This window comes from Channa argus, chromosome 15 (genome assembly GCF_033026475.1).
Source record: "Channa argus isolate prfri chromosome 15, Channa argus male v1.0, whole genome shotgun sequence".
Classification (NCBI taxonomy): Eukaryota; Metazoa; Chordata; class Actinopteri; order Anabantiformes; family Channidae; genus Channa; species Channa argus.
This window is the reverse complement of record NC_090211.1, coordinates 12,914,215-12,940,675: the sequence shown is the minus strand read 5'-3', so window position 1 is coordinate 12,940,675 and position 26,461 is coordinate 12,914,215. Positions and strand designations below refer to the sequence as shown.

Below are 26,461 nucleotides of genomic sequence, written 5' to 3'. Positions count from 1 at the left end.
ACAGGCCCATGAAATAGTTACAATAAGCCGCATTCTTCTCCCTGTGATCTTCTATGCTATATTCAATAAACAAGCTGAGTAAACTGCACTTGTATATTTGCATTTTTATAAATCAAATGAATATGAAATCACCAGATTGAAACAGAACAGGGCTCTACAGCGATCTTCATTTTGACCTCTTATGTTTCTTATGTTTCTAAAGCATTTCTGGACGTACGGGCTTCTTGTTGTATTATATCATATATCATGGTTGGATACTCTTCACAGTAATATTGAAACAAAGCTTAATGTCTTGGTTTAATTATAAAGGACATTTATATGTTGAAAAAATAAAGTACAATTATATTAAGTAGATTTTAGGTGAGGTAAAATAAATACACACAACCTGCAGTTTACTAGCTATAGTCCACTTCCTGCTTAATTCATGACGCATGGATGTTATATCAACTAAAGATTTGTTTGTTTGTTCACAAATTCCTATACTATCACTTAACCCAGTACATAAAAGCTATTGCTTTGCTTAGTATTGGCTAATGGTTTTGAGTAAATTGCACTCTTTTTTAAATACATTTTTCTAAAACGTCTTTATTATATTATAAGCCACTTTTGTGCCACAATTGCTTTTAAGTAAATCGTGATCACATTTTTAAATGCAACTGTAGGAAACAGGTTGTGTTTCTTTAACTTTTCAAGATTAACAAAAATGTAAAACATATTGTACGTGCCATATATACTATGACTATACGCTATACGAAAAGTGCTTCAGATGAAGAAAACAGAGGCCAAGTAGATACATTTTTCCAGAGGGGACACTTGCTATTTGTTCAATTTGACAAAACAAGAGGGTGCGTACTTCCAATATCACACACAATTTATTTTGTCTTTTCATATAATAACTTAGATTTTTTTATTAGCATTTAAAGCTCCATGTGTTATTATTGTTGGATAATTTATAGGTTAATAGTTTTCAGTTTGTGTTCATCAAGCATATTAAAGATTGACCCAGCATTATGAAACATACAGTATATTAAATGAAGTCACTCTATTGGTGCAGACTTAATCTGGCTGGTTGTGGAATGTGAGGTACAATCCTGAAGACACTGACGTCCGTTCCAGCATATGAGATAATATCACAGCTAGGATGCTTAAAAAAGCTTAGATTTTTCTACAGCATGTTATAAACTCTGTTCAGCTACAAACTGGGAGAAAAAAAGGAGAACCTTTTAATGGACAGTGCTCACAAATTGCTCGTAAAAACCTTGAAATATACAATATATTACAATCACAGTTAGGAAACAGTATAGAGACTACAAACTTTATCAATGAGAGGCAGCCCGTTCATGAATTTCTTGCAGTTTAGTGATGAGGAACTTTTTGTCCTTGCCCTCCTGCATACAAGAGAAGAAACACACAAATATCTGTTTCGATCATGCTAAGCTACAAAGTTGCACATCTTAAACATAAACATGTAGACATCAGCATGTCAACATTGTCATTGTGAGCAGCATGACTTGTTTAAAACATTTGATGATACATACATTTTCAATTTGCTTTTCTAACCGACTGATGATTTTCTTTTGCCCATCAACAACCTGAGCGTGAAAGTAAATAACCAATCTGGAAAAAACAGAAAACATAAGGGATGAATTCAAATGTATAAAGCAAATTGTTTCAAAAAGGAAAACCCTCCCCTCAGAGTATTTCCATCACAATGCTGTCAACATTAGAACATATAGAACACGGGTAACCAACATGAGTAGCCCGCGGGCCTGTTCTAAAAATAGTTCACCGTAGTGCCACTTACCAATGAGCTGCATCTAATTTTTTTGTTGTTATTCTTTTTTAAATCACATTTGATAGTTATTGTGAGAAATCATTAACATGATCCGTGTCTTCACATAGATGAATATCATTAATGTAATTAATTAGTAATAATAGCATATAATTAACAGTAAATTTAGCAAATTTGTTATTTCAAAACTGCGTATTAAACTGGTAGCCCTTCATATCAATCCGCACCCAAGAAGTAGCTCTCAGTTTCAAAAAGGTTGGTAACCCCTGATATAGAATGACCTCATGCTGTATCTTTATGCTAAGTTCTCTGAGAGGAGAAATTTGAGCTCTGCTAGCAGCATAAAATAAAAAACAATAACTATAACAGCAAATACCAAAGATGATATTAAACAAAAGGACAAAAACAAACAAACAAATATCGTGATCCCCACTTACAGAAAAACTCCAAAGACAAGGAATAAGAACAATGGGTGGATGAGCCAGGACAGCTTGGCCTTCTTCAGCTGCTGTGCCACCTCCACTGAGTGGAACATTGCGGTGAGATTCCTAAAAGGGCCGCACCCTGTGGAGGGTGGAATCCTGTGGACCACAGACGGATTTTTAAAGACAAACAGTGCAAGTTATAGTTACTGTAAAACCTTTTGATTGAGCCGGAAACCTGTTGGAGAAGAAAAAAATATCTGAGGTTGGCTATTTTTTATTTATTTCTACTTACAAATTTGTAAGAGGAATACATTTAGATTGATACAGTACCACTTTTATTTTTAACCTAAAAACAGGGAGAAACCAAATGTGTAACCAGTGGTAACAAAATCTGCCAGGCATCACCTGTAAAAGTCCTCAGATTAAGTTATAACTATTTAAAACTAAACATTGACTTTTAATTAGAGTAAATGTCAATTACCTGCATTGCATGTTGCTTGGCAACTACTCCTGGCCAAGAAAGGCTGTGAATCATATATCCCATAACTGTTTCCTCTTGTAAAAAGTCATTTCGGTTTTATTTATTTTATTAACGTTTAGGTGTAGGCATTTAAGAACATTAGTGGTGAACTTACACAGTAGTCTATGCAGCATCAAAAACTCTCTAGACATAAAAACAATGTGAGCCTAATCATCTTAAACTGATCATCACATGTCATTTATAGTGGGGCTATTTCTTTTGCACTCACTGCCAAGCTGTGTAAAACAGGATGACGGCAGCACTAATAAATGAGGGGAACCACAGAAGAGAGTGGAATATTGTTGTCATCCGATTGGCCCTCCAAGGCTTTCTGGATGCCTGACAGTTGTGCATCAGACTGTTCTGTTGACAAAACCAACAAACATAGAACAAGTTACATTGTCAAACAATCCAGACATACTGCAAGACTGAAACAACCCCATTTGATGTACCAACCTTCTTCAAGTAAAACAGCACAAACAGTTTTATTAATTGGATTGCAGGAAGCAATGGGGCGAACAGCACCCCAAACCTGGAAATAGGAAAAGAAAATTAATTTCTTAAATATTATAATTTTCTTAAATATGCGATGGGTTGAGTATTTACCAAATAAGAGTTTGACCATATATGAGTTCCAGCACATTACGTGCAATGTCAAACACAGGCTTCCTTTTCCTTTTTAGAACTTGCTGAGTGAAATGCCTAGAATGAAGACATAAACAAGCTCAACATGCTTTTCAGAACGGAAATGGTTTTTATGCACAGTAAACTGCAGAATCAACTTATGTGATTCATGGGTAAAGCACCAACTTGCCTCCACAGGAACTCTCCAATAAAAGTATAAAACACTGTGAAGATAAAGTCCATCACAAGCAAGCGATACAGTTCTTGCCCAACAAAGTTTTCCCAGCACTGTGGTTTACAAGAGAAACATGAATGTAAAGAATCTGCAAAACCATTCTGCAGATGTAAAAAGCTCACAGCCAAACATCTACTTGTGCATTGTGGTTAAATATATTAGAATTCTTTAAACACTTGATTGGCAACAATAATGGGAGGGTATGAAAGGTTTGAATATGAGGATGTTTGTAACCTTCAAATCTTCGGATTCCGCAGCGGTTTTCCATTGCCATTGGAAACACAGCCAGCGATAACACAGCACTCCAACAATGCTGGACTTCAGCAAAAGGTTTCTGAGAAAGATCATGTTTTAACACTGAGTTTTCCATTGGAAGAAAACAGGTAACAATAAAGAGAGAGTACACAGTAATACTGCAACAACAAAAAAAAGGCCAGTCAGTTTATCACAATGCTGTTCAACTACAAATATACAGTGTACAATGATTACAGTATACACTGAACTACAATATACAATGATTTATCAGATGTATATATAAATTAAATAGAAAATGTACACTATACAAAATACTGCAGAAATAGTTTTAAACATACTATAATTGACAGAATTAATGGGTTATGAAGGATATTTTGTGCATATAGGAAAATTTGTATATTGTATATGGGGAATGTAATCGTGAAACTAGTCAGAATCAAGTTTGGTTTAGCAATCAATCCCTTTGGCACCTGATATTATCAGGGGTTAAATGTGCTTTTTCATTGTTACCAAAATTATGTTGTGACATGCAAAGCTAAAGATTTAAAAGGTGGCCCGAATTGTAGTGACAACAATTTGTGAGTCCAGAAAATAAAGGAAAATTAAATTAGTGGGATCTTCTCAGGAGAGTTTAGTTTTTCACCCCACAGTTCTATTTTTCACCTGAAGATGGAGACATAGACACGGACATTTGGTGAGTCACGTTTTTCTACCCATGCACACAGGTTGAAGAATCCAGGGAGCAACAGGTTAATGCCTGACACCGCTGCAGAAAACAGCAGCAGATCGTTGTCTTTGGTTTGATGCTGTGTATTACTTTTCTGTAAAGAAAAGGACAACTTTGAGTGAGCGCTCATGACCTCCAACATTTTGCCTTTTTAACATTTATTTATTATTGATAACTGCTTAGCACTAATTAGAATGCAACCGCATGAATGTTATCTTATCCGGCTTTGCTTTTAGTGGAAAGAGCCTGATTCTTTATAGGAATGATGAAATGCTCCAAACTGGACTAAAAAAATTGTATTCAAAGTCACTATCAGTATACTATAGCAAAAGATTCTTAAATCTGTTGTATTGAAAAGCTTGTACAGTTTGGCAAAAAATTCACTTTCATTTTTCATTTACACAAAAATGATACTTGTGTGGGAAAAAAATCTTTTCTCAGTGGGCAACCAAAATTGGTTTCCCCACTGTTAACACATTGTAGACAGAGAAGAAGCTTCTTGAGAAAGTGCTACAGCGAATCTTTGCATGCATGAATGTGTCTTGTGAGGCTGCACCGTAGTATTTGACAGCTGGAAGATTTCCTTTGCACCCAGGCAGATGCTGGCCAGACATATTACCCATGCCAGCAGACGCACTATGAAGCGACAAACTTGTTGCATGCAGCTCTTTTTATCTTCCCCACTGATCATCTCAGACAGCAGCTCCTGTTGGAAGAGCAGCATTTAATTGATCTTCACAGGGTTTAGTGCTCCCAGCTATTGTGCTGGTTCTGTCTTAACTGCTGCCATAAATTAAATGTAAATGATATAATTGACCTTAATTCCTAACAAAATGGACTTTTTGGACCTTTATGAACAGACTGAATAGCTTGTTTTACACAGTTGTGGGTGATGAGAAGTTAAAAATGTATACTTCCCGTAAGCAACCACTATACACAAAAAAACTGTGAACTATGTGTGACAAAGTGATAAACATGTGAACTTAATCTGTCAAATATATATTTCTAAAGATTATCAAAGATTGTTCTCAGCTATACAATGGCTGTTGAACATTATTTGTTACCAGTTTGTTCATGTTTACAATCAAACTAATGCTTGGATTTGGAAACAGTATGTATTGATGTCACCACAGCTTCCAAAATCAGTTTGTGTTTACTAGAAAAGCCTTGCACATCATTGAGAATATTTTGTTGAAAACATACTTTGAGCTGAGTGCTGATTTTCTCAGACTGAAGTGTGACAGACGTCTTCTTGCTGACCTTAAAGTCCCAGCAGCAGAAAACCCTTACTGCCAGATTCTTATTAGATTTTAGAACATGAAAACTTCTCCCAATGGCCTTGGACATGCTGCAGAAGCACAACATGGGCATAAAATACACAGCACACATAGAATGAGATAAAATGAATGCATTGATATATTGCTTCTTTGCCAACCTATACACTAGGATCATGCAGATAATGAAGAAGGCAATGGCAATGGAGACGAAGTAGGCTGCAGGCACTGTGTATTTTACACAGAGTGACAGAACAGGTGGTCGACCAGTGGAGTTGTTTGGACAAGTTTGGATGGTGGTGTTAGTATAATAGCCATAAAACATCGGACTCTGAGAGAGATAACCCTGCCAGAGGAAAAAGATGAAGGAGAGATGCGGTGCCAGGAAAATACACATGAAGACACATGAATATACTGCTTTGATATATTGCAAAGCCATCTTACTCTGCCTGTGAGAAGCTGGAGGGCAGTGAAACTGCCAAGATAAGACTGATGAGGGTGGTGGACCACTTGAGGAAAGACCACAAATAGGCCAACGATGACAAAGAGGAAAAGGTTAAAGAGCAGGAGGGTTCGAAGAAACAGGAAGTAAGAAAGAACTCCAGTTCCGAAGCGTCCACTCAGTCTTTTCATGGGTGAATGCCACAACTGAAGGTAACTTAGGACAGGGAGGCAGCTGAACAGGCTGTGACGCCAAGTCTGAGAGAGAGGAAAACATGAGTGATACACACAAAGAACAAAATGACTTGTATCTTATGTAAACAACTGTACTCACCCTTGAAATGGATACTCCCAGATAACTGCAGCAGGGAATATTTCTGCTGATAACTGAACCCGCGTGACTGAAAGCAAGTCGCCTATAAAACCATAGATGAATTTGTTAGTAAAGCTAACGCTTAATTTGGAGGTAATTTAAGGTTTCCTTCGCAACACATACTTGAGCTCCATCTTATCTGCCAGACTGAGCGGCATGGCTCGCAGCTTGCGCAATCCCTCACTCACTGAGAGGCCTCGAAGGCTGGACAGTAACTGATCTTTCTTGTTTTCTAAAAACCACAAGTAAAAAAAAAAAAAAAAAAAAGATCAGCTGTACCTGTGAATGTCGTGGACCCATTCAGAACCAGCTGAGACATTTTCTCTCCCACTTAAATAGCAGCTGTTGTTAGGAGCAGTTAGAGGCTTAGTGTTTTCTGTTCACCTTCAGTGCTGGTTTCTTCCACATCTGGCTCACTAACGTAACCCTGGACTGGTCTTGAGGGGAGAGAAGAATCATGGGTGGAGGCCAGGAGTACCTGAGGTGAGTGTCTGGAGCGGCGGGAAATTACACCACTATATTTCCCTGGGTAGACAATGGACAATTTTAGCACCGTACATTGGTGAAACAATGACACACAACTGAGTGGTAATTGAGCGGAAAAAATCTACGGAAAGTTTTCGTTACATGATGACAACAGATTATTTAATCTTACCGGCAGTGTGACTCGGCATTGAAGATATGACCTTCAGTGTAGCAGCTGACCAGTTGTGTCTCTTTAGAGAGGTAATCTGCTCATTGTCCAGTATGTGTTCTGTCTCCTGGTCTGAAAGTAACAAAATTTGGAAATGTCTCATACCAATTCCTGTTTTCCAATGTGTTTCCTTATGGGAGGTTTGTAATTGAACTGTTCCTAATGTCCTAATTTGGCAGCAACTCTATGTGAATACACGGTTGCTGGAAAAAGGGAGAACTTCTGTATTTTTTACCTGTGCATTCTCCAAAAACGTCCATCTGCAGGGCTTCAGGGAACCTCTGGGCACTTGCTGCTGGTTCATTGACAAACTGAAGGAAGGAATCCTGACTTGGTGGATCTTCTCCCAGGTTTCTGCACAAGAGTGTCCATCAGAGGAAATAATGACCCGAGAGTCCAAAATGTTTTGCCAAAGGGACCTTCACTTTTGCATGTATCTTAAATGTGTAACTTCTGCATTATTGAATAGACTGTCAGGTCACAGTAGCTCCACCTATCTGCCTTCAAAAGCCTTCAGAAGAGTAAAGAAAACTTACTCATAGTCAGAATCCATTTGACAAATGTCCATGTTGAAGCTCACACTGTCTTCCATGATCTTTGACGGTGTCTTTTTAGTCAAGTCTTCATCAGCAACATCTTCACAGAGAATGTGATATTAGTTATCCAGGTCATGCATAGTTTAACTTTTTATATAAAATATTGGTCTTTATTTGATTTTTACATTTGCCCATAGTTATTAAGTAACTATTAACTTAAATAATGGGCTTAAGTACATTTTAAGGTCATTGTACTTTGGAGTATTTCTATTCCCATAGCATTCAGAAAGACATTTTTACACTGTCTACTCCACATTTATCTGACCTCTGTAGTTTGCAGATGTTTGTAATTGCACTGTTCCTAATGTCTATTTGGCAGCAACTCTACATAAATACACTGTTGCTGGAAAAAGGCAGACTTTCTGTTTTTTTGACCTGTGCATTCGCCAATAACGTCCATCTGCAGGGCTTCAGGGAACGTCTGGGCACTTGCTGCCGGTTCCTTGACAAACTGAAGGGAGGACTCCTGACTTGGTACATCTTCTCCCAGGTTTCTGCACAAGAATGTCCATCAGAGAACATAAAGACGCAAGGCCCGAGAGTCCAAAATGTTTTGCCCCAAGCACCATCGCTTGTGCATGTATCTTAAATTTGTAACTTCTGCCTTGTTAAATAGACTGTCAGGTTACAGTAGCTCCACTTTTCTGACAGCTGAACAGAAAGCTGTAGAACATATCACGGTCAGGTACAAATAAAGCCTCAAGCCTTCAAAAGAGTAAAGAAAACTTACTCATAGTCAAAATCCATTTGACAAATGTCCATGTTGAAACTCAAACTGTCTTCCATGATCTTTGACGGTATCTTTTTAGTCAAGTCTTCATCAGCAACATCTTCACAGAGAATGTGATATTAGTTATCCAGGTCATGCATAATTTAACTTTTTAAATAAAATACTGGTCTTTACTTGATTTTTACATTTCCGCACAGTTATTAACTTAAATAATGGGCTTAAGTACATTTTAAGGTCATTGTACTTTGGAGTATTTCTATTCCCATAGCATTCAGAAAGACATTTTTACACTGTCTACTCCACATTTATCTGACTTCTGTGCAGATGTTTGTAATTGCACTGTTCCTAATGTCTATTTGGCAGCAACTCTACATAAATACACTGTTGCTGGAAAAAGGCAGACTTTCTGTATTTTTGACCTGTGCATTCGCCAATAACGTCCATCTGCAGGGCTTCAGGGAACGTCTGGGCACTTGCTGCTGGTTCATTGACAAACTGAAGGGAGGAATCCTGACTTGGTGGATCTTCTTCCAGGTTTCTGCACAAGAGTGTCCATCAGAGGAAATAATGACCCGAGAGTCCAAAATGTTTTGCCAAAGGGACCTTCGCTTTTGCATGTATCTTAAATTTGTAACTTCTGCATTATTGAATAGACTGTCAGGTCACAGTAGCTCCACCTATCTGCCTTCAAAAGCCTTCAGAAGAGTAAAGAAAACTTACTCATAGTCAGAATCCATTTGACAAATGTCCATGTTGAAGCTCACACTGTCTTCCATGATCTTTGACGGTGTCTTTTTAGTCAAGTCTTCATCAGCAACATCTTCACAGAGAATGTGATATTAGTTATCCAGGTCATGCATAGTTTAACTTTTTATATAAAATACTGGTCTTTATTTGATTTTTACATTTGCCCATAGTTATTAAGTAACTATTAACTTAAATAATGGGCTTAAGTACATTTTAAGGTCATTGTACTTTGGAGTATTTCTATTCCCATAGCATTCAGAAAGACATTTTTACACTGTCTACTCCACATTTATCTGACCTCTGTAGTTTGCAGATGTTTGTAATTGCACTGTTCCTAATGTCTATTTGGCAGCAACTCTACATAAATACACTGTTGCTGGAAAAAGGCAGACTTTCTGTTTTTTTGACCTGTGCATTCGCCAATAACGTCCATCTGCAGGGCTTCAGGGAACGTCTGGGCACTTGCTGCCGGTTCCTTGACAAACTGAAGGGAGGACTCCTGACTTGGTACATCTTCTCCCAGGTTTCTGCACAAGAATGTCCATCAGAGAACATAATGACCCAAGGACCCGAGAGTCCAAAATGTTTTGCCCCAAGCACCATCGCTTGTGCATGTATCTTAAATTTGTAACTTCTGCCTTGTTAAATAGACTGTCAGGTTACAGTAGCTCCACTTTTCTGACAGCTGAACAGAAAGCTGTAGAACATATCACGGTCAGGTACAAATAAAGCCTCAAGCCTTCAAAAGAGTAAAGAAAACTTACTCATAGTCAGAATCCATTTGACAAATGTCCATGTTGAAACTCACACTGTCTTCCATGATCTTTGACGGTATCTTTTTAGTCAAGTCTTCGTCAGCAACATCTTCACAGAGAATGTGATATTAGTTATCCAGGTCATGCATAATTTAACTTTTTAAATAAAATACTGGTCTTTACTTGATTTTTACATTTCCGCACAGTTATTAAGTAACAATAATGGGCTTAAGTACATATTAAGGTCATTGTACTTTGGAGTATTTCCATTCCCATAGCATTCAGAAAGACATTTTTACACTGTCTACTCCACATTTATCTGACTTCTGTAGTTTGCAGATGTTTGTAATTGCACTGTTCCTAATGTCTATTTGGCAGCAACTCTACATAAATACACCGTTGCTGGAAAAAGGCAGACTTTCTGTATTTTTGACCTGTGCATTCTCCAAAAACGTCCATCTGCAGGGCTTCAGGGAACCTCTGGGCACTTGCTGCTGGTTCCTTGACAAACTGAAGGGAGGAATCCTGACTTGGTGGATCTTCTCCCAGGTTTCTGCACAAGAATGTCCATCAGAGAAAATAATGACCCACAGTCCAAAATGCATTGCCCCGAACAACATTGCTCCACCACATGCGTATCTTATTCCAAATTCGTAACATTGTTGAAAAGTATGTTTGGCTACAGTAGCTCCACTTTTCTGACAGCAGTTACAAATTAAGTTTTAAGACTAAAAATAAGAGTCTAAAAGACAGAAAACATACCCATAGTCAGCATCCATTTGACAAATGTCCACGGTGAAGCTCAGACTGTCTTCCATGGTCCTTGATGGTTTCTTTTTACTGAAGTCTTCATCAGCAACATCTCCATGGGGAATGTCGGTCATTTCTGACATTAACAATAAACTGGTTATGAATGCATTGTGTTATTTAGCCAATTTTTCCACAATGTAAAGTCAGTGTTGAGTGAAATTCTAAGACAGTGCTCCTCTGCTTGTTGTGAAATCTTTTAAGCTTGTCACAAGGCTGCAACTTCCTCACAAGTTAACCCAATCAGAAAAAAATATTCAATGCAAATGAGAGACAAAAACTCTTTCTTTTTCTCTGGCACCCAGCTCTGTCTCTGTCAGGACTTGTAACAAAGACTGGGACATGGTAAACAAATAAATAAGTGCAATAATAATAAAAATGAGTGTAAAAGGTGAGACAATTTTAAACTATTTACAATTAAGACCAAAGGCCACATGGGGATGTAGTTTTCCATTCATTTTGAATGGGTCACTGCAGCATTTCAAATTTTATCAATTGCCCGGAAACCTACCTTACATTGATGATTGATTAATAAAATAGATGGTTGTTAGAGAATTATGTAGCTACAATTTTGGAATATGCTACAGCGTCATTGTAGTATTGTGTGGGCAGTAAAGCTATTTAGAGTGCAGTTGACCTTTGGAACCACAAGTATTTACTCCCCCTCAGTGGTTACACTGAAGAACTGCAACACTGCATCACATCACAGCAGTGTTAAAGTAGACATAGCAATTAGTTGCCTATGGCTTAAGCAAAAAAGGAAGTAAAACGGAGCACAGGGTTTAAAAAATGAAAAATATGAGTTTAAAAGTTGAGACAATTTTAAAACTATTTATTGAGACAATAGTGGACAGTGGAAATGTAGTGTGTTCCATTCATTTTAAATGGGTCACCTGACATAACCTTCTAGGCCCCTCACCCTCACTGTAGCATTTCAAACTTTATCAGGTGCCTGGAAACCAACCTTACACTGATGATAGATTGATTGATGATTGATTAATAAAATAGATGGCTGTTGCAGAATGACATGTTAGGCCATCATGTGGCAACAATTTTGGAATAGGCTCCAGCAGCAATCTTTAACAGGATGAGCAGTTAAGATAATTGTCACATTTGTTGATTATGAGTATTATTATTTGTTGCAAGATGGCATCATGGTTGACATTGTGCTGCTGGAAGAAATTTGTGACAGGAAGGCTGTCCACAAACTGCAGGGTTGGTGGTTCAATCCACAACTTTCTGTATTTTTACCTGTGCATTCTCCAAAACCGTCCCTGTACAAGGTTTCAGTGAACCTCTGGGTTCTTGCTGCTGGATCTCTGGTAGAGTGAACGAAAGACTCCTGACCTGTTGAATCTTCTCCTAGGTTTCTGCACAAAAGTATAGAGCAAATAATGACCCAGGGTCTAAAATTACTCCAGCACGCATCCTAAATTTGTAACTTCTGCACTGCTTATTTAACCACCAGTAGCCCCACATTTATGAACGCAAGTTTAGTTCTAATTCTAAATAGCAAAAGACCTCAAAAACTAAATTATTGTAAGTATAAGTTAAGTTTAGTGGAATGCCCAGTGTCAGTACAACGTATACATTTGACTGTTTAAAATAAAACTGAATATAGATCACCAACTGAGGTTATTAGTAGCACTCTTTAGAAAAGATATAAATGTGCCCCAACAATGTTGATTTTTGATCACAGTAGTGTATCTGAAGATAACAATTGTGTACCCTACGTCACCTGCACAGAAAGCTATAGAAGACATAATTGTCAGGTACAAAAAAAGCCTCAAGACTTGAATAGACTGTCAGGTTACAGTAGCTCCACTTTTCTGACAGCTGAACAGAAAGCTATAGAACACACCACGGTCAGATACAAATAAAGCCTCAAGCCTTCAAAAAAATAAAGAAAACTTACTCATAGTCAGAATCCAGTTGAGAACTGTCCATGGTGAAGCTTTGACTGTCTTCCAAGATCGTTGATGGGGTCTCTTTACTGCAGTCTTCATCAGACATCTTTACAGACTATGTGGGTCCTTTCTGACATTAACAATAAACTGGGTATGAAGGTGTTGTTTTATTCAACAAATTTTTCCAGTGTTAAGCTCAAGTTACTGTTAAGTGAAGTTCGGACAAATTGCTGCTTCCTGTGAAATCTGTGATGCATACCACTGAGCTGCAACTTCCTCATCACTTAACCTAAATATACATGAGTAGACAATGCAAATGAGAGATAAAGAAAGTAGCAGTGTAATAGTGAGTAAACACATGCCATTTCCTCTCTCTTGCCTTATTTGCAATGGTTAACTGCGTCTAAATGTGTTTGTGATAACTTGCAATGGAGGTTGTGACATGATAAATAAATAAATGCACACAATTGTATGTGTGTGTTTATTGCATATTTCTAATACAGTATATGATATTTTTATGAATGGCATCATAGTTGACACAAAAGAGGGTTGATGATTCAATTCTGTTTTGGTCCACATGTCAAAATGTTCTAGAGCAAGACGCTAAACCCCAAGTTGCTGTGGTGTGTCACTCACATGTATAACTTGCTTTGGTTTTTAAAAGCAAATTCAAAAACACTGCTTTACTCCTACATATTGAGGCTCTCTATTCATATTTTAACTTTATATGTAAAGTTGTATATGGGACAGGAGGGATTTTGATTGTTGGGACTATGACAAGGAAGGCTAGAGAGTTGGTTGACATGATGCAGAGAAGGAAGGTGGATATACTGTGTGTCCAGGAGACCAGGTGGAAAGGTAGCAAGGCTCAAAGCTTAGGAGCAGGTTTCAAGTTGTTTTACCATGGATCGGACAGGAAGAGAAATGGAGGAGGAGTTATGATAAAGTAGAAGAGGTGACTGGTGTGGAGCAGGAAGCAGCAAAGATTAGTAAGAGTGAAGTGAGGAGGACGTTGAAGAGGATGAAGAGTGGAAAGGCAGTTGGTCCTGATGACATACCTGTGAAGGTAAAGAACTGTCTGGAAGAGGTGGCAGTAGAGTTTCTGACTAGTTTGTTTAACAAGATCTTGGAGAGTGAGAGGATGCCCGAGGACTGGAGGAGAAGTGTACTGGTGCTGATTTTTAAGAACAACGGGGATGTGCAGAGCTGTGGCAACTACAGAGGAATAAAGCTGCTGAGCCACACAATGAAGTTGTGGGAAAGAGTAGTGGAAGCTGGGTTAATGAAAAATGAGGTTAGGCAGAGATGAGCATTTGTGAGCAGCAATATGGTTTCATGCCTAGAAAGAGAACAACAGAGAAGAGCTGTCGTATTGTATGAGGAAGTCTAGAGTGGCAGAGAAGTATGTTAGAGTGGTGCAGGACATGTATGAGAGCTGTAAGACAGTGGTGAGGTGTGCTGTAGGTGTGACAGAGGAGTTGAAGGTGGAGGTGGGTATGCATAAAGGATCAGCTCTGAGCCCCTTCTTGTTTGCTCTGCTGATGAACAGACTGACAGATGAGGTTAGACAAGAATCTCCCTGGACTATGATGTTTGCTGATGACATTGTGATTTGTAGTGAGAGCAGGGAGCAGGTGGAGGAAAATCTAGAGAGGTGGAGGTCTGCTCTGGAAACAGCGAAATGAAGCTTAGCCGCAGTAAGACAGAATACATGTGTGTGATTGAGAGGGAGCCAGGTGGAACGGTGAGGTTACAGGGAGCAGAGATAAAGAAGGTGCAGGATCTTAAGTACTTAGGGTCAACGGTTCAGAGCAACAAAGAGAGGGGAAAAGAGGTGAAGACCTGCAAGCAGGTAGGAACGGGTGGAGAAAAGTGTCAGGTGTGTTGTGTGATAAAAGAGTATCAGCGAGAATGAAAGGAAAGGTGTTCAAGACGGTGGAGAGACTAGCGATGTTGTACAGCTTAGAGACAGTGGCACTGAAGAAAAGACAGGAGACAGAACTGGAGGTAGCAGAGCTTAAGATGTTGAGGTTCTCTTTGGGAGTGACAAGGATGGACAGGATCAGGACTGAATACATCAGAGGGGCAGCTCATGTTAGATGTTTTGGAGATAAAGTCAGAGAGGCCAGATTGAGGTGGTTTGGACATGTTCAGAGGAGAGACTTTGAATATACCGATAGGAGGATGCTGAGGTTGGAGCTGCCAGGCAGGAGGTCTAGAGGAAGACCAAAGAGGAGATTTATGGATGTAGTGTGAGAGAAGAGGATGCAGAGGGTTAGATGGAGGCAGATACTTCACTGTGGTGACCCCTGAAAGCGAACAGCCAAAAGGAAAAGAAGATGAAGATGTAAAGTTGTATATGACATATTTTTCTTATCTGATTAGTACATTTGCTCACAGTTAGTAAGTAACTAAATACATTTACTAAAATAATTTACTTAAGTACAATTTTAGGGTAGTTGTATTGTATTGTAATTGTAATTGTATATTTTAGGGTATTGTGACTATTGTCTGTTTAATGCAGTGCCACTGCAGTTGGTATACAAAGTGAAGGATTATTATTTCATTCTTGGGGGTTTTATCTTACAATGAATCGTTTTATTTTGATATATTGACATAAACAAGGGACTGGGCACTTAAGCAAATTTTTCGATGAGCTACTGAACGCACCACAGCAGGGACGGTCTTTGAAAAGTTTTCAGGAAGTTGTTTGAAATAAAAAAAAAAAACCCGAAACTTTCTCACCATTGACAGGGATAGTTTTCAGATCGACTTTCACCTGTTCGGCAGGCATTTTACGTGCTAAAAATGCAGAGCAGTGCTTACGGGGCTTCTTTGGCCGGCGGTGCATTTGATTTTGTGAGCTTTATTAAACAACCTCAAACCATTTTGCGCTTCCTGGGCTGGGTGAGTGACTCCACGTAACGTTGCTGTTAGCATCAAAGTTAGCCAGCTGTCACACCACTGACTGTATGTTAACAGATGTTTGCTGCCAGGGTCGACACTAAATTGTTAATATTCAGGGTTGTTAATGCTATGAGCTGCTAACAGTGCGTGTGAACTGGAGTTTACTTTGGAACCGTAAATAAATGTTAAATAAAGTGTAAATAAGAGGTTAGTTAGTTAGTACGTTAGCTAGTTAGTTAGCATTCCTAGTGCTGTGTCACCTCTGGACCAGCTACCACATGATGATGGGTCTGATTGGTTTTAGCTTTTTTTTTTTTTTTTTTTATTATTTTTTTTTTTATTTAAAAATTGGATCAATAACAGTTAAAATGCACATAATGTGTGTCTCTTCTAAGGAAGTGTTCCCCGCACTGTAGGAAAAGAAAAAAAAAAAAAAAACCCATCAGGAATCGAAACCTTTCCAGCGTCATCTGTTGCTTTTCACTCGGCTGCTGAGTTGTTTTCAAACGAGCAACGTTTACAGGTCCCATGTTGTCATACTGTAATGTGCTTTATTCATATCTCTCTGTTTAGAATCGAATCTATACGCTATACTAGGGAGAATTAAAAGACATAAGCAACTGAAGCAGTTAATAAATCTCTACAACGCTACTCGAAAAAGCTGTTTAGTAGGAGCATAGCTTTCTGCCTTCAGAGGCAACTTAATGCTCAATTTTGTGTTTGAGGCAACATATTGACAAATGTGAGGATCTTGGGGAGGTTTACTTGCTAAAAGGTGAGAAATCTAATCGGACAAAAGCAGCTAGTGTCTAGTGCATGGATGACAGGATGTGTGCAAATGTGGACGCTACCATAGATTATTGGAATATGTCACTCTCGTCTCGTGCTTAACAGACGTTACAGCATGTTAAGGATTCACACAGTACCTTCTTTTATGGTCAAAGCTTTCTTGTAATGTGAGTCATGTGATAAGAATCAGCTGCTTGACTTGCAGCTGATTCATGCATTTTTTTCACACCTCTCCCTGCATAACCCTTGTTTTATCACTTCTTTGCAGTTATTTTCCATTGTGGTATTTGCAACCATCACAGCAGAAGGCTACATCAATCCCGTAACCGAGAAAGAGACCAAGTGCATGTTTGCAGAGAATGACAGCGCCTGCAGTTACGGAGTGGGAATCGGAATCCTGGCCTTTATGGCCTGTGTGGTCTTCCTCATACTGGATGCCTACTTTCCACAGATCAGCAATGCCAAGGAGAGAAAATACATCGTTATAGGAGATCTGGTCTTTTCAGGTGGGATTCGTGTTAGGAGTCATGAAAGTCACTGAAATGTGACCAGAAACGGGAAATGCAAACTGAGTTGAGGGTAATGCTGTAGGCACATTTACTGTTTAATCCTGACTATTGATTATTGCTCTGCTTTATATTCAACATAAAAACAGCGGCTTGGACATTACTGTGGTTCATCTGCTTCTGTGTCCTGGCCAACCAGTGGTCCAAAACCACTACACATGACGTCCCTGCTGATGCTGCCCGTGCTGTTGTGACCTTTTCCTTCTTCTCAATCTTCGCCTGGGTGAGACTCTTGCCACCTGCACGCATGACTAGTATTTGGCTGACAATCATATGATAACTCCTGCAATTCAGTTGGCTGAACATAGGCTAGAGAGGCTTATAAAAGCTCAACTTACTGATTCAAGCTTCTCTCAACAGGGTCTCTTGACCTACTTTGCATATGCAAGGTATCGCCAGGGCATCAATGACTTTGAGCAAGATTACAGAGACCCTGCCAGTGACCACACTACTCCATACCCACCTGCTCCATATGATAGTGGCCCCACTGGCTATCAGCAGTCGCCTTTCCCCCACAGTCAGCAGCATCCAGGGGAGTACCAGCCTCCAGCATATTGAAGGACTGAGATTCAAACACTTGAATCCAGCAGGGGGGATTTCTTTTAAAATAAAGACGTGTGCTAATGGTTTCATTTACAGCTGGGACTGTTTTCTGCACTCCAGTTTTCTTCCTGCAGAAAGTGTTTTCATAATTTTGGATGCACTGAGGTTTTTAGTTTGTTTCATTGTTGTAAGTTGTTTGGTTTGCTGCATTGTTGGAAGTGCCACACGCCAAGCTGGTGAAAATATTTTTTTGTTAGAAGGAACTTTTTGCAAAGAGAGAGGATGACTGTGCCATTGTCTTTACCAAAACACTTGTGGTTATTCAAGTACCGCCTTTTGTTTCATTTCTGGGTGGAATTTGAGAGCTATTGATGTCAAAGCACTAACCAACACAGACTAGAATTTACTTTAGTATCAAAATTGTTGCATTGGAACATCAAACTTTATTTTATTTTACTATTTAGAACATATACATTTTAATCTCAATTCAAATAAAGAAAGTTAACAGCAATAACAAAGCAACACTTCCTCTAAAATGAATCATGAAACTTTTTTTTTACCGCAAAATACCTGTATTATTTAGTCAATAGCTACATCCCTCTAACTACTGTAATGCCATGTTTTTCTTGATTTAATTATCAACCACTTAAATGGGGCTTTTATGCACTGAAAAAAAGTTTTTTTTTTCTATGGAAGTTCATTGCAAATATCTGATCTTAGGCAGCACATTTGAATGTTTAAAATCTAATACTACTATAATTTACTATTTACTAAGAGTATTTTTGTTTTGAGGTGGCCAAACCATTCATTTACATCAGCTACTGCACTGCAGTAGCCTTCACACGGTTAAGACACAGTTTTTAAAACATCAAATTTAACAAATATTTTTCAGAATTTGAATGACATTGTGGTAATATATTTATTAGTCCGGGTACATGACAATCAAACTTTTTTTGTTTGTTTGTTTCTATAGTTTTTGCTTTTCCTTGTCGTTCTCATGCTGTACCTTTTACATGTTTTGCAGCTTTACTCTTCTCAAAGGTTTGAAAAAGGTAAAGCTTTGTACAGTATTGTGTCCATCACAGGGTTTGCCAAATAAAAACTGGTTTCCTCTTGAAGCTCTGGGTCAGCCCATGATTTATATCCTCCTGTAAAAAAAGGCCGGGACTTTGTGCAGGGCTGCACTCCCTTGGTAAATATTTGAATACTGATTGAGTCAGTGAATCTGAAGGAAGTTGTAAAGAGTTAAGACGGCACTATAATGATGTAAAGAAATGAGCTAGTGTCTTATGCTACACATACTTTAGAATCCGATTTATTCACCTAGTAGCACTCAGTTCATGCTTTTCTGTTGAGACTAGAACATATTGTAGAGCATTGAGTTGGGATGCAGAGGGCCGCAGGATCGAATTCCACCAAGGGCCACCTTGTTGCCCATCCCGAGCGCGGATAAAAACAATGGGAGGGTTGGGGCAGGAAGGGTATCCGGCATAAAATCTCATGCCAAACCAACTTGCGGAACATGTTTCTCTGTGACGACCCCTGAAGGGACAAGCCGTTGAATGTTTGAGCCCACTTTACTGAGAGATCATACACTGAGGTTTTCAGTGTAGCAAAATGAGACTAAATAATATAATCGCAAATGAATTCAGCATATTCCGATGTCTTGGGTTCATTTGACCAAAATATTGAGGAGGGTTTGTTACAATTCTTCCACAATGTATGCATTAAAGACCAGAGACTTTTCACATAATTCCACCAGAAAGCATTTTGTATGGGTTAAAGGTAAGTAACTCGAATGGTAATAAAAAATATGTACTGAATTGAACGCTTTTCCAGTATGTACAGAAATTGCTGTTTAATTATATTTTGATGTGAACTTTTCCCATAGTACGGAAGTTATTATTAATATTTTTAACATCTTTTCCTATTTGTTTAAAGGATATTGTGCAGATGAAGACTGAAAGTATCAGTTGTCATACAGCACCTTGTGTGGAGAAGATTTAAATTTATTTATTTATTTTAAAACACCAATAAACCCTGCATAACCACATATTGGTTCGTTTGTAGTGCTCAAGTTACCTACGGCACGTTAAGGCAACGTTTGACAGCTTCAACTGCGCATGCAGTGCGCGCATAGATCATGCTGTCGTCAGCAGCACATACAGGAAGTAATGGTCGCTTCTCTGCTCAACGCAAACGAAGGAAAGGTGTCGAAAGAGGAAGCGATACAAGTATGACATCTGAGCTCCAACCTTCAGCGGTGTGTGTGCTGAAGCTCTAACACCTGCGGTGAGTACTAAGCGAGAAGCAGCAAGATGACAAGTATTTTAGGTCGTTTTAGAACGAGTTGTGTTGGTATGTGTGTTAACCTCTGCGCTGCCGGCAGGGACGTGGGCTAACACGTTTACACACATTACATGCACTAGACGTGATGTTTTCTGTGTGGGAATGTGAAGGGGAAAATTCCCAACAAAACAGCCTGCATCAACGGCAAGTTCTTAATATTAAACTAACTTCCTTTTGCCTTTTGAAGCTGTTGGAGCGCAGAAATGTGGTGTTTCATGAATAGAAGGCCTTCTAATGGCTCAATGGGAATTTCCTTGGCCCAAACGGGCCCTCTGAATGCGTCCCAGGGGTCTGAAGCTGCATGAGAAATACTCATGGATCTGTTCACTGTACTGAACCGCATCGAATCAGCTCCAATGTGTAAAGAACATCTGTTTGGTGTTTGTTGATATTCTGATATTTGGACCCCCCCCCCCCCCCCACACACACACACACACACACACAGAGGTCATCTTTTTATTGTGGCACTCAGCAGAGTGGGGGAAATCACAAAGTGTATATTTGTCAGGCATGTAGCAAATACTCATACTTTAAACAATGTCCCTGATAATTGCTTCATCTTTCATTAATGCCTATACTGTCAGGAAGGTATTCTAGATTATTGTTCATAATGAGTTTGCAAAGGTCAAAGGTGAAGCAGGATAGATTTTCAATCATTTTAGTTACTGGATAAAACATTATGGCTAACAGTAATTGTTTTTTGGCATTCTAAACACCAAATCATGAATAGATGAGGGGCCAAATACGTAAATACTACTCAAAATAACCATTAATAATTTGCGATAAGTAATTTAGTCTCATGCAGGTAGGTGGTATAAAGTCCTGTATCCTGAATCCTGTAAATGAAATATTGTGGTAAAGCAGACACTGACAGTTTCATCCTTTGAGAGCCAGTTTGTTTTGTACTCTGTAGTTCAGTCAATTACAGTACTGATTGCGTCACCGGAACCTCTCTTATGTAGAAATCGCCTTGTCCAAAGGTCATAGGTTTGCTTTTAACTTGAGCCATCAAGATTTGAAAATTTCACCTTTATGCATCTAGAGCTAAAGGTAACCGTTGTTTTTTTTTTTTTTTTTTTAACCTCTGGTTCCACTAATAAACGTGTTGACCTGCTGCGAGTTTTGCCCCTTTGGACTATATTCTAATCTTCCAAGTCTAGTTAAAGTTCACTAGCATTGTAACAGCTTCTCGTGAGGTTAAAATGCAGCTAATCAGTGGGGAGAAGGAGAGGTGACCGCTCCGATTTATTGTGAAGCTCTAGTGTGGCAAATTAAATGACACAAGGTCAGCGTTCAGGCAGGAGGAGACGAAGGGGTAAGCCAGTTTAATCGTTTTTGTTTCAGTGAAGAATTAGAATCCGTTTCATAAAACCAGCCTTTCTAAGTTAAATGGCTGGTGTGTTTCAGAGTGTAGGTAGGTTTCCTGAGAGTGTGGGGCCCTGATGTTGCTCTCAGAATGGGCTGTTGTTGGGCTTGCTGGGGCTTCTGATGAAAGAGTCTTTCAGCTCTTGCTGTCCTGTCAGAGAAATGCAGCAATGTTCAAGCCACAGTATGGAGTGTGTGAAGCTCCTAAGGCCGGATTTAGAGGCTTGTGGAATTTGGTTGAGAGTGGATTGTACTCTCGGCTGAGCGGCTGAGAGGACAACAGACAGCTCACAAAACAGCGCCTCTGTTTGGCTGAGATTGTTGATGAAACTCAAAAGTCCCATTAGGGTCTGGGTATTAAGAAAATATCAAAATTGTAGTACAGTTTTCCTCTGTTATAAAGTATAAGGTGTGAGTCCATTGGGCTTACAGTACATAATTTGTTGTTATGAAATTATAAAATATTGACTGAAGAATCTACTTTTTTTTTCTGAAGTTATCTAACATTTTATGTAAAGAACCCAACGATATTCAGTGTTTTAAAAATGTAAACTATTAAGAAATCGTGTTAGACAACATTAGATTTTTATTTAATTTTTATTTATTTGACTTAAAGTAAAATACCCCCCGACCCCTCTTAAATAGGACGCAGTCTGAGGGTCCTATATTATGCTTGGATTGGCACGTTATATCCTTTAACTGAGTTTTATGACTCTCACAGAAGAGTTACTTTATACACAGGCACATGACTGTCCATGTCCATCCATGACTTCAGCACAGATATAAAACAAATTAAGGCAAAGTGTAAAACGATACTTGGGAAAGCAGTAGACTGGTTGGTTATGTATTTCCTGATTTACCTGTTCACAACCACCAACCCTTCAGTCTCTTGAATAGGTTCCTCCCAGCCACCACGTTGGTGAGGTGTCCACTTTATAGCCACCAAAGCCGGACTACTTCCTGTTTATTGTCAAGTAACGTCTAACCTGATGCATACTTGTGTGAGCTCTCACTGGTATTAAAATATTTTTTTAAAAATAGGTTTAACTGAATGATCTTCCTGCCATCAGGAGTAAAGATTTGACCTAGAGGAGAGAGAGAAAGAAGAAAAATCTACTTATGAACAGTATGTGAGTAGGATTAAATGTAGTTGAGTGTCTTTGGTGCTAGGTCAAGAACAACTGTAAAGTCATGTCATATATAAGATAATTCATTGTACAATATCGCTGCCTAGTTATTCAGTACCAGTTTTTATCATGTATTACATAGTTAAGATATATTAACACAAAAGCTCTTTGGTCCAGTTTTGTTGTTTGCTTAAAAGGCAGAGCATATGTAGCACTTATTTTATGACACGTGGAATGTTTTACTTTTAAACCCCAGCCTTGTCTCTGCAGCTAATAGAGATTATACAATATTACCTAAATGAAGTTTTGGATTTAAAAAAAATGCCAAGAAGAAAAATTGTATAACATATTCTTACTTTTACCAATGAAACTTTGGAGACATTAGTAGTGAATCACGCCCCTACTGTGATTCTCTACCTGCAGGACGTTACTTCCTTATTTTGTTGGACATAACCAAGAGTTGCGTTTGAGGCATCCACGTCTGAAATCACCCTCACTGTACACGAAGTAGTTCCCGCTATAGTGAACAGTCAGTTGATATCTCGGACCTCGCTAACTGCTGTATAGAGCATATATTTACACACTCAACATTCAGAAACTAGTACAAAATGGTGAATTCACTATATAGTTAGTAGGGGATGATTTCAAACACAGCCATTTTCTTGCTTTGAAATAGTGTTTGTGAAACTGTGTAGACAATTTTTGATATTTTCTGATGTGACACTTTTCAGATAAATGGAAGTAGTTTTGCTGTTACACAACAATAAGTGGAAACTTTTTTTTTTTTTATTATCATCTCTCCCTTTTTTCTCTAGGTCAATCCAGTCCCCCATCCTCCATGCCTGCTTCCCCAGGCTACGCCCGACAAGAGGAGAATGAGCCTATGACCTCTCTGCGCATCTCTGTAGGTGGCCTCCCCATGTTGGCTTCCATGGCCAACACAACTGATCCCCGTTTCCGCCTTAAGTGGAGACCCATCGTGGCCGTGGTCGGCTCTCTGGCCTTGCTCCTGTTCCTCTTCATGCACCTGAGCTCAGGCCTGCGCTCACGCTCTTACAGCTCGCACAGCTGGAGGGGCACTCGTGGTAACACCCAGCAATCCGATTCCCATTACAATGACACCTACCCTCTCAGTCCGCCTGAGCGCACGCCGCAGGGCACCCGCTACCGCATTGCGGTGATTGCAGACCTGGACACAAACTCTCGTCGTGACAAGCAGCTGACATGGTTCAGTTATATGCGACGCGGATACCTGTTGGTGTCTCAGAGTGGTGACAAGGTGGCAGTTGAATGGGACACTGATAGGACTGTGCTGGAAAGCCACCTGTCAGAGAAAGGCAGGGGTATGGAGCTGTCCGAGCTGGTGGTGTTCAATGGGAAGCTCTTCAGTGTGGATGACCGAACAGGTGTAGTTTACCACATTGACGGTGACAAAGCTGTTCCCTGGGTCATTTTACCCGACGGTGACGGCAACGTTGCCAAAGGTTGGTGTTAACCTGATCTTATAAGGTACATAATGTATTTTTCATTAGTGGATGGAAGGCACTGGTGGAAAGTAGCAAAGTACTCAAGTTCTGTACTGCTTTGCGGTAATTTTACTATTTCTATTTTATAAAACATTGTTATTCTACTCATACGGTAAGTCTTTGAAAATAATCAGCATTATTAAAAATTACACCGGTGTTTGTTTTTTTTTTGTTTGTTTTTTTTCTGCCTTTATGGCTTTTGAAAACTTATTAGAGCAGTGTCTGGTTGAAAGTGTTAGTCATGTTTGCCGTTCCACCCAAGAGAGATGTATTCTCAAATCCCATCAGATAGTGTAATACATTTCAATAACAGTTAAATGCTCAAAGACTTCATGAGTGTATTTGAATGTTTCCAATGGCTTTGCTGTCTCTATTTCTATTCGATGACATCTTCTGTATTACATCATCTGGAGGAGCTTTTCTGTTCAGGAGCAGATCAACAATTAAAAACTCACCTTTGTCAAGTGGGGGTTTGGCATAACATGCCCCATCTAAACCAAAATAAAAATCCAATATATATGTTGTGATCTTATTAATGGATATGCCATTGTTGTTATTAATAATATTAGTAGTAATAGTAATTGTTGTACTATTCGATACATACTGTTTTATTTACCTTATTCTATACTGATCAACTTTTATCTTATTATGTAAAAAAGTATCTGCACATTCCATGTATTAAATTATATTAGGTCATATAAAAATGTCTTCAACAGTATAACCAAAGGAGAAGGAGTCCAATTCATGGTTGACAAATGTGAGTTTTTATGACTCTTTTTTTTTTTTTTTTTTTTCTCCCCACAATGTAACTTAGACTCGATACACGATACACACACACCCCTCTTGAGCATCCACCAGCCTAACCATCAAGATTCTCTTATATCATCAGCTCTTTAAAAAAATGATGTATTGATATTGAGAGATATTATTACATGGAAGGCAGAGGCGTGTTCAGTATCTTTCATAACATTCTTGAGGACATTTGCTGTTAATAATAGTAGTTTTTACTTTGATTTCAGGACTGAATTGGAGAGTTGTATTTTACTGTATGTGTACTCCTGCTTAATTACTTTGTTCTGATAGGGTTTAAAGCAGAGTGGATGGCAGTGAAAGATGAGCACCTGTACATTGGTGGTCTCGGGAAGGAGTGGACCACCACTGAGGGCGAATTTGTCAACAACAACCCGGAGTGGGTGAAAGTTGTTGGCTTCAGGGGGGATGTACAGCATGAGAACTGGGTTCCTAAGTACAAATCTCTGAAAACTGCAGCAGGGATAGAAGCTCCAGGTGAGGATGGAAATCTGCTCTTGCCCACGAATACTTCTATTTCCCTGCCTTCGCTTTCACCCTTTACCATACTCCTCCGAATCTCTGCAGGTTATCTCATCCACGAGTCAGCAGCGTGGAGCGACACCCTACAGCGCTGGTTTTTCCTCCCTCGTCGAGCCAGCAAGGAGCGCTACGAGGAGACGGCAGACGAACGTCGTGGCACCAACATCGCCCTTAGCAGCTCGTCAGATTTTAAAAACATCATTTTAAGTCGAGTGGGTCCGCTTAACCCCACTCACGGTTTCTCCTCCTTCAAGTTTGTCCCCAATACAGACGACCAAATCATTCTGGCTCTCAAGTCAGAGGAAGATGCTGGAAAGATCGCTACCTACATTACGGCCTTCACACTTGACGGACGCATCCTTTTACCTGAAAATAAGATTGGGGATGTGAAATATGAAGGTTTGGAGTTCATATAGAAGGTTCAGAGTATGAGGGACTCACACTTGAAGCCACTGCACTGTGGTTCTGCGTTGTTTACAATCCAGTCACTGTTGAAGTTACTGTAATTGCTGCTTCCTCATAGAGTTCTTCAAAGATACAACACCAACCCATAAAGGACCATATTCACTAGAAATGGCAGAATGATGGGCTGTGGTCCTGTTTTGGTGTGCCAGTTAGACCAAACAATGCCAGCCTCTCCCGTGCTGGATCACATTGTTCTTAGGCCGCATGTGGCCCTCAAAAATACTGTAGCCTTTCTTAAAATTAATGTAGAAAAGATGATTTAACAGACTGTGAATTTCTTTTTGTCCCCCTAAAGCTTACATTTTAATGCACACACTGTACACTCTCAAAAAGTCAAAGGTATTTTGCCTTTTTCTCTGCGTTAAGCAACATTCTGCAAGATCCAGATTTTTTTCAGTTGAATAATAAAAGGTTTTTATCCTTCGTAAAACTTACCGTTGTTTGAACACACTAGTGATGAAAAAATAATGAATTGTAATGTTTTATTGGGTGGGCTGAGTAAAATCATGATTTTAAATTTTGAGTCTTGTGTAATTTCCTACAAGAATTACTGTAGATATGTTTTGACCTGTCCACGAACAGTTGCCCAA

At 39.1% G+C, this 26,461-nt stretch overlaps 3 protein-coding genes across 14 annotated transcripts; 2 read left to right on the top strand and 1 right to left on the bottom strand.

Annotated features, from left to right (window-relative positions):
• Positions 1 to 24: 24 nt before the first annotated feature.
• Positions 25 to 13,147, bottom strand: LOC137100266 (transmembrane channel-like protein 6). 4 transcript variants are annotated; one of them, XM_067477970.1, is made up of 29 exons: positions 12,911 to 13,147; positions 12,247 to 12,365; positions 10,951 to 11,074; positions 10,623 to 10,741; positions 10,198 to 10,297; positions 9,842 to 9,960; positions 9,407 to 9,506; positions 9,106 to 9,224; positions 8,687 to 8,786; positions 8,332 to 8,450; positions 7,897 to 7,996; positions 7,596 to 7,714; positions 7,322 to 7,432; positions 7,051 to 7,191; positions 6,790 to 6,898; positions 6,628 to 6,709; positions 6,297 to 6,551; positions 5,782 to 6,198; positions 5,135 to 5,284; positions 4,515 to 4,672; positions 3,831 to 3,930; positions 3,552 to 3,649; positions 3,344 to 3,439; positions 3,194 to 3,269; positions 2,967 to 3,100; positions 2,230 to 2,373; positions 1,539 to 1,617; positions 1,316 to 1,388; positions 25 to 1,199 (listed from the first exon to the last, which is right to left on the bottom strand). In XM_067477970.1, the coding sequence occupies exons 1-28, from the start codon at positions 13,006 to 13,008 to the stop codon at positions 1,320 to 1,322; spliced, it is 3,555 nt and encodes a 1,184-aa protein (XP_067334071.1). In that variant the 5' UTR covers positions 13,009 to 13,147; the 3' UTR covers positions 25 to 1,199; positions 1,316 to 1,319. The 4 variants fall into 4 exon arrangements, with proteins under 4 accessions (XP_067334071.1, XP_067334072.1, XP_067334070.1 ...); XM_067477971.1 differs by having other exon boundaries at positions 25 to 1,388; positions 5,782 to 5,926; positions 6,014 to 6,198; XM_067477969.1 differs by having other exon boundaries at positions 25 to 1,388.
• A 2,464-nt stretch (positions 13,148 to 15,611) lies between these two features.
• Positions 15,612 to 18,825, top strand: syngr2a (synaptogyrin 2a). The gene is made up of 4 exons (XM_067476542.1): positions 15,612 to 15,809; positions 16,867 to 17,104; positions 17,254 to 17,387; positions 17,525 to 18,825. Exons 1-4 carry the CDS (start codon positions 15,711 to 15,713, stop codon positions 17,720 to 17,722), a joined length of 669 nt encoding a protein of 222 aa, XP_067332643.1. The 5' UTR covers positions 15,612 to 15,710; the 3' UTR covers positions 17,723 to 18,825.
• Positions 18,826 to 19,841: 1,016 nt separating this feature from the next.
• Positions 19,842 to 26,388, top strand: cant1a (calcium activated nucleotidase 1a). Of its 9 annotated transcripts, none has more exons than XM_067476536.1 (5): positions 19,854 to 19,999; positions 22,463 to 22,547; positions 23,364 to 24,032; positions 25,158 to 25,361; positions 25,452 to 26,388. In XM_067476536.1, the coding sequence occupies exons 2-5, from the start codon at positions 22,541 to 22,543 to the stop codon at positions 25,820 to 25,822; spliced, it is 1,251 nt and encodes a 416-aa protein (XP_067332637.1). In that variant the 5' UTR covers positions 19,854 to 19,999; positions 22,463 to 22,540; the 3' UTR covers positions 25,823 to 26,388. The 9 variants fall into 9 exon arrangements, with proteins under 9 accessions (XP_067332638.1, XP_067332637.1, XP_067332641.1 ...); XM_067476540.1 differs by having other exon boundaries at positions 22,463 to 22,551; XM_067476535.1 differs by lacking the exon at positions 19,854 to 19,999 and adding an exon at positions 21,233 to 21,371.
• Positions 26,389 to 26,461: the final 73 nt, after the last annotated feature.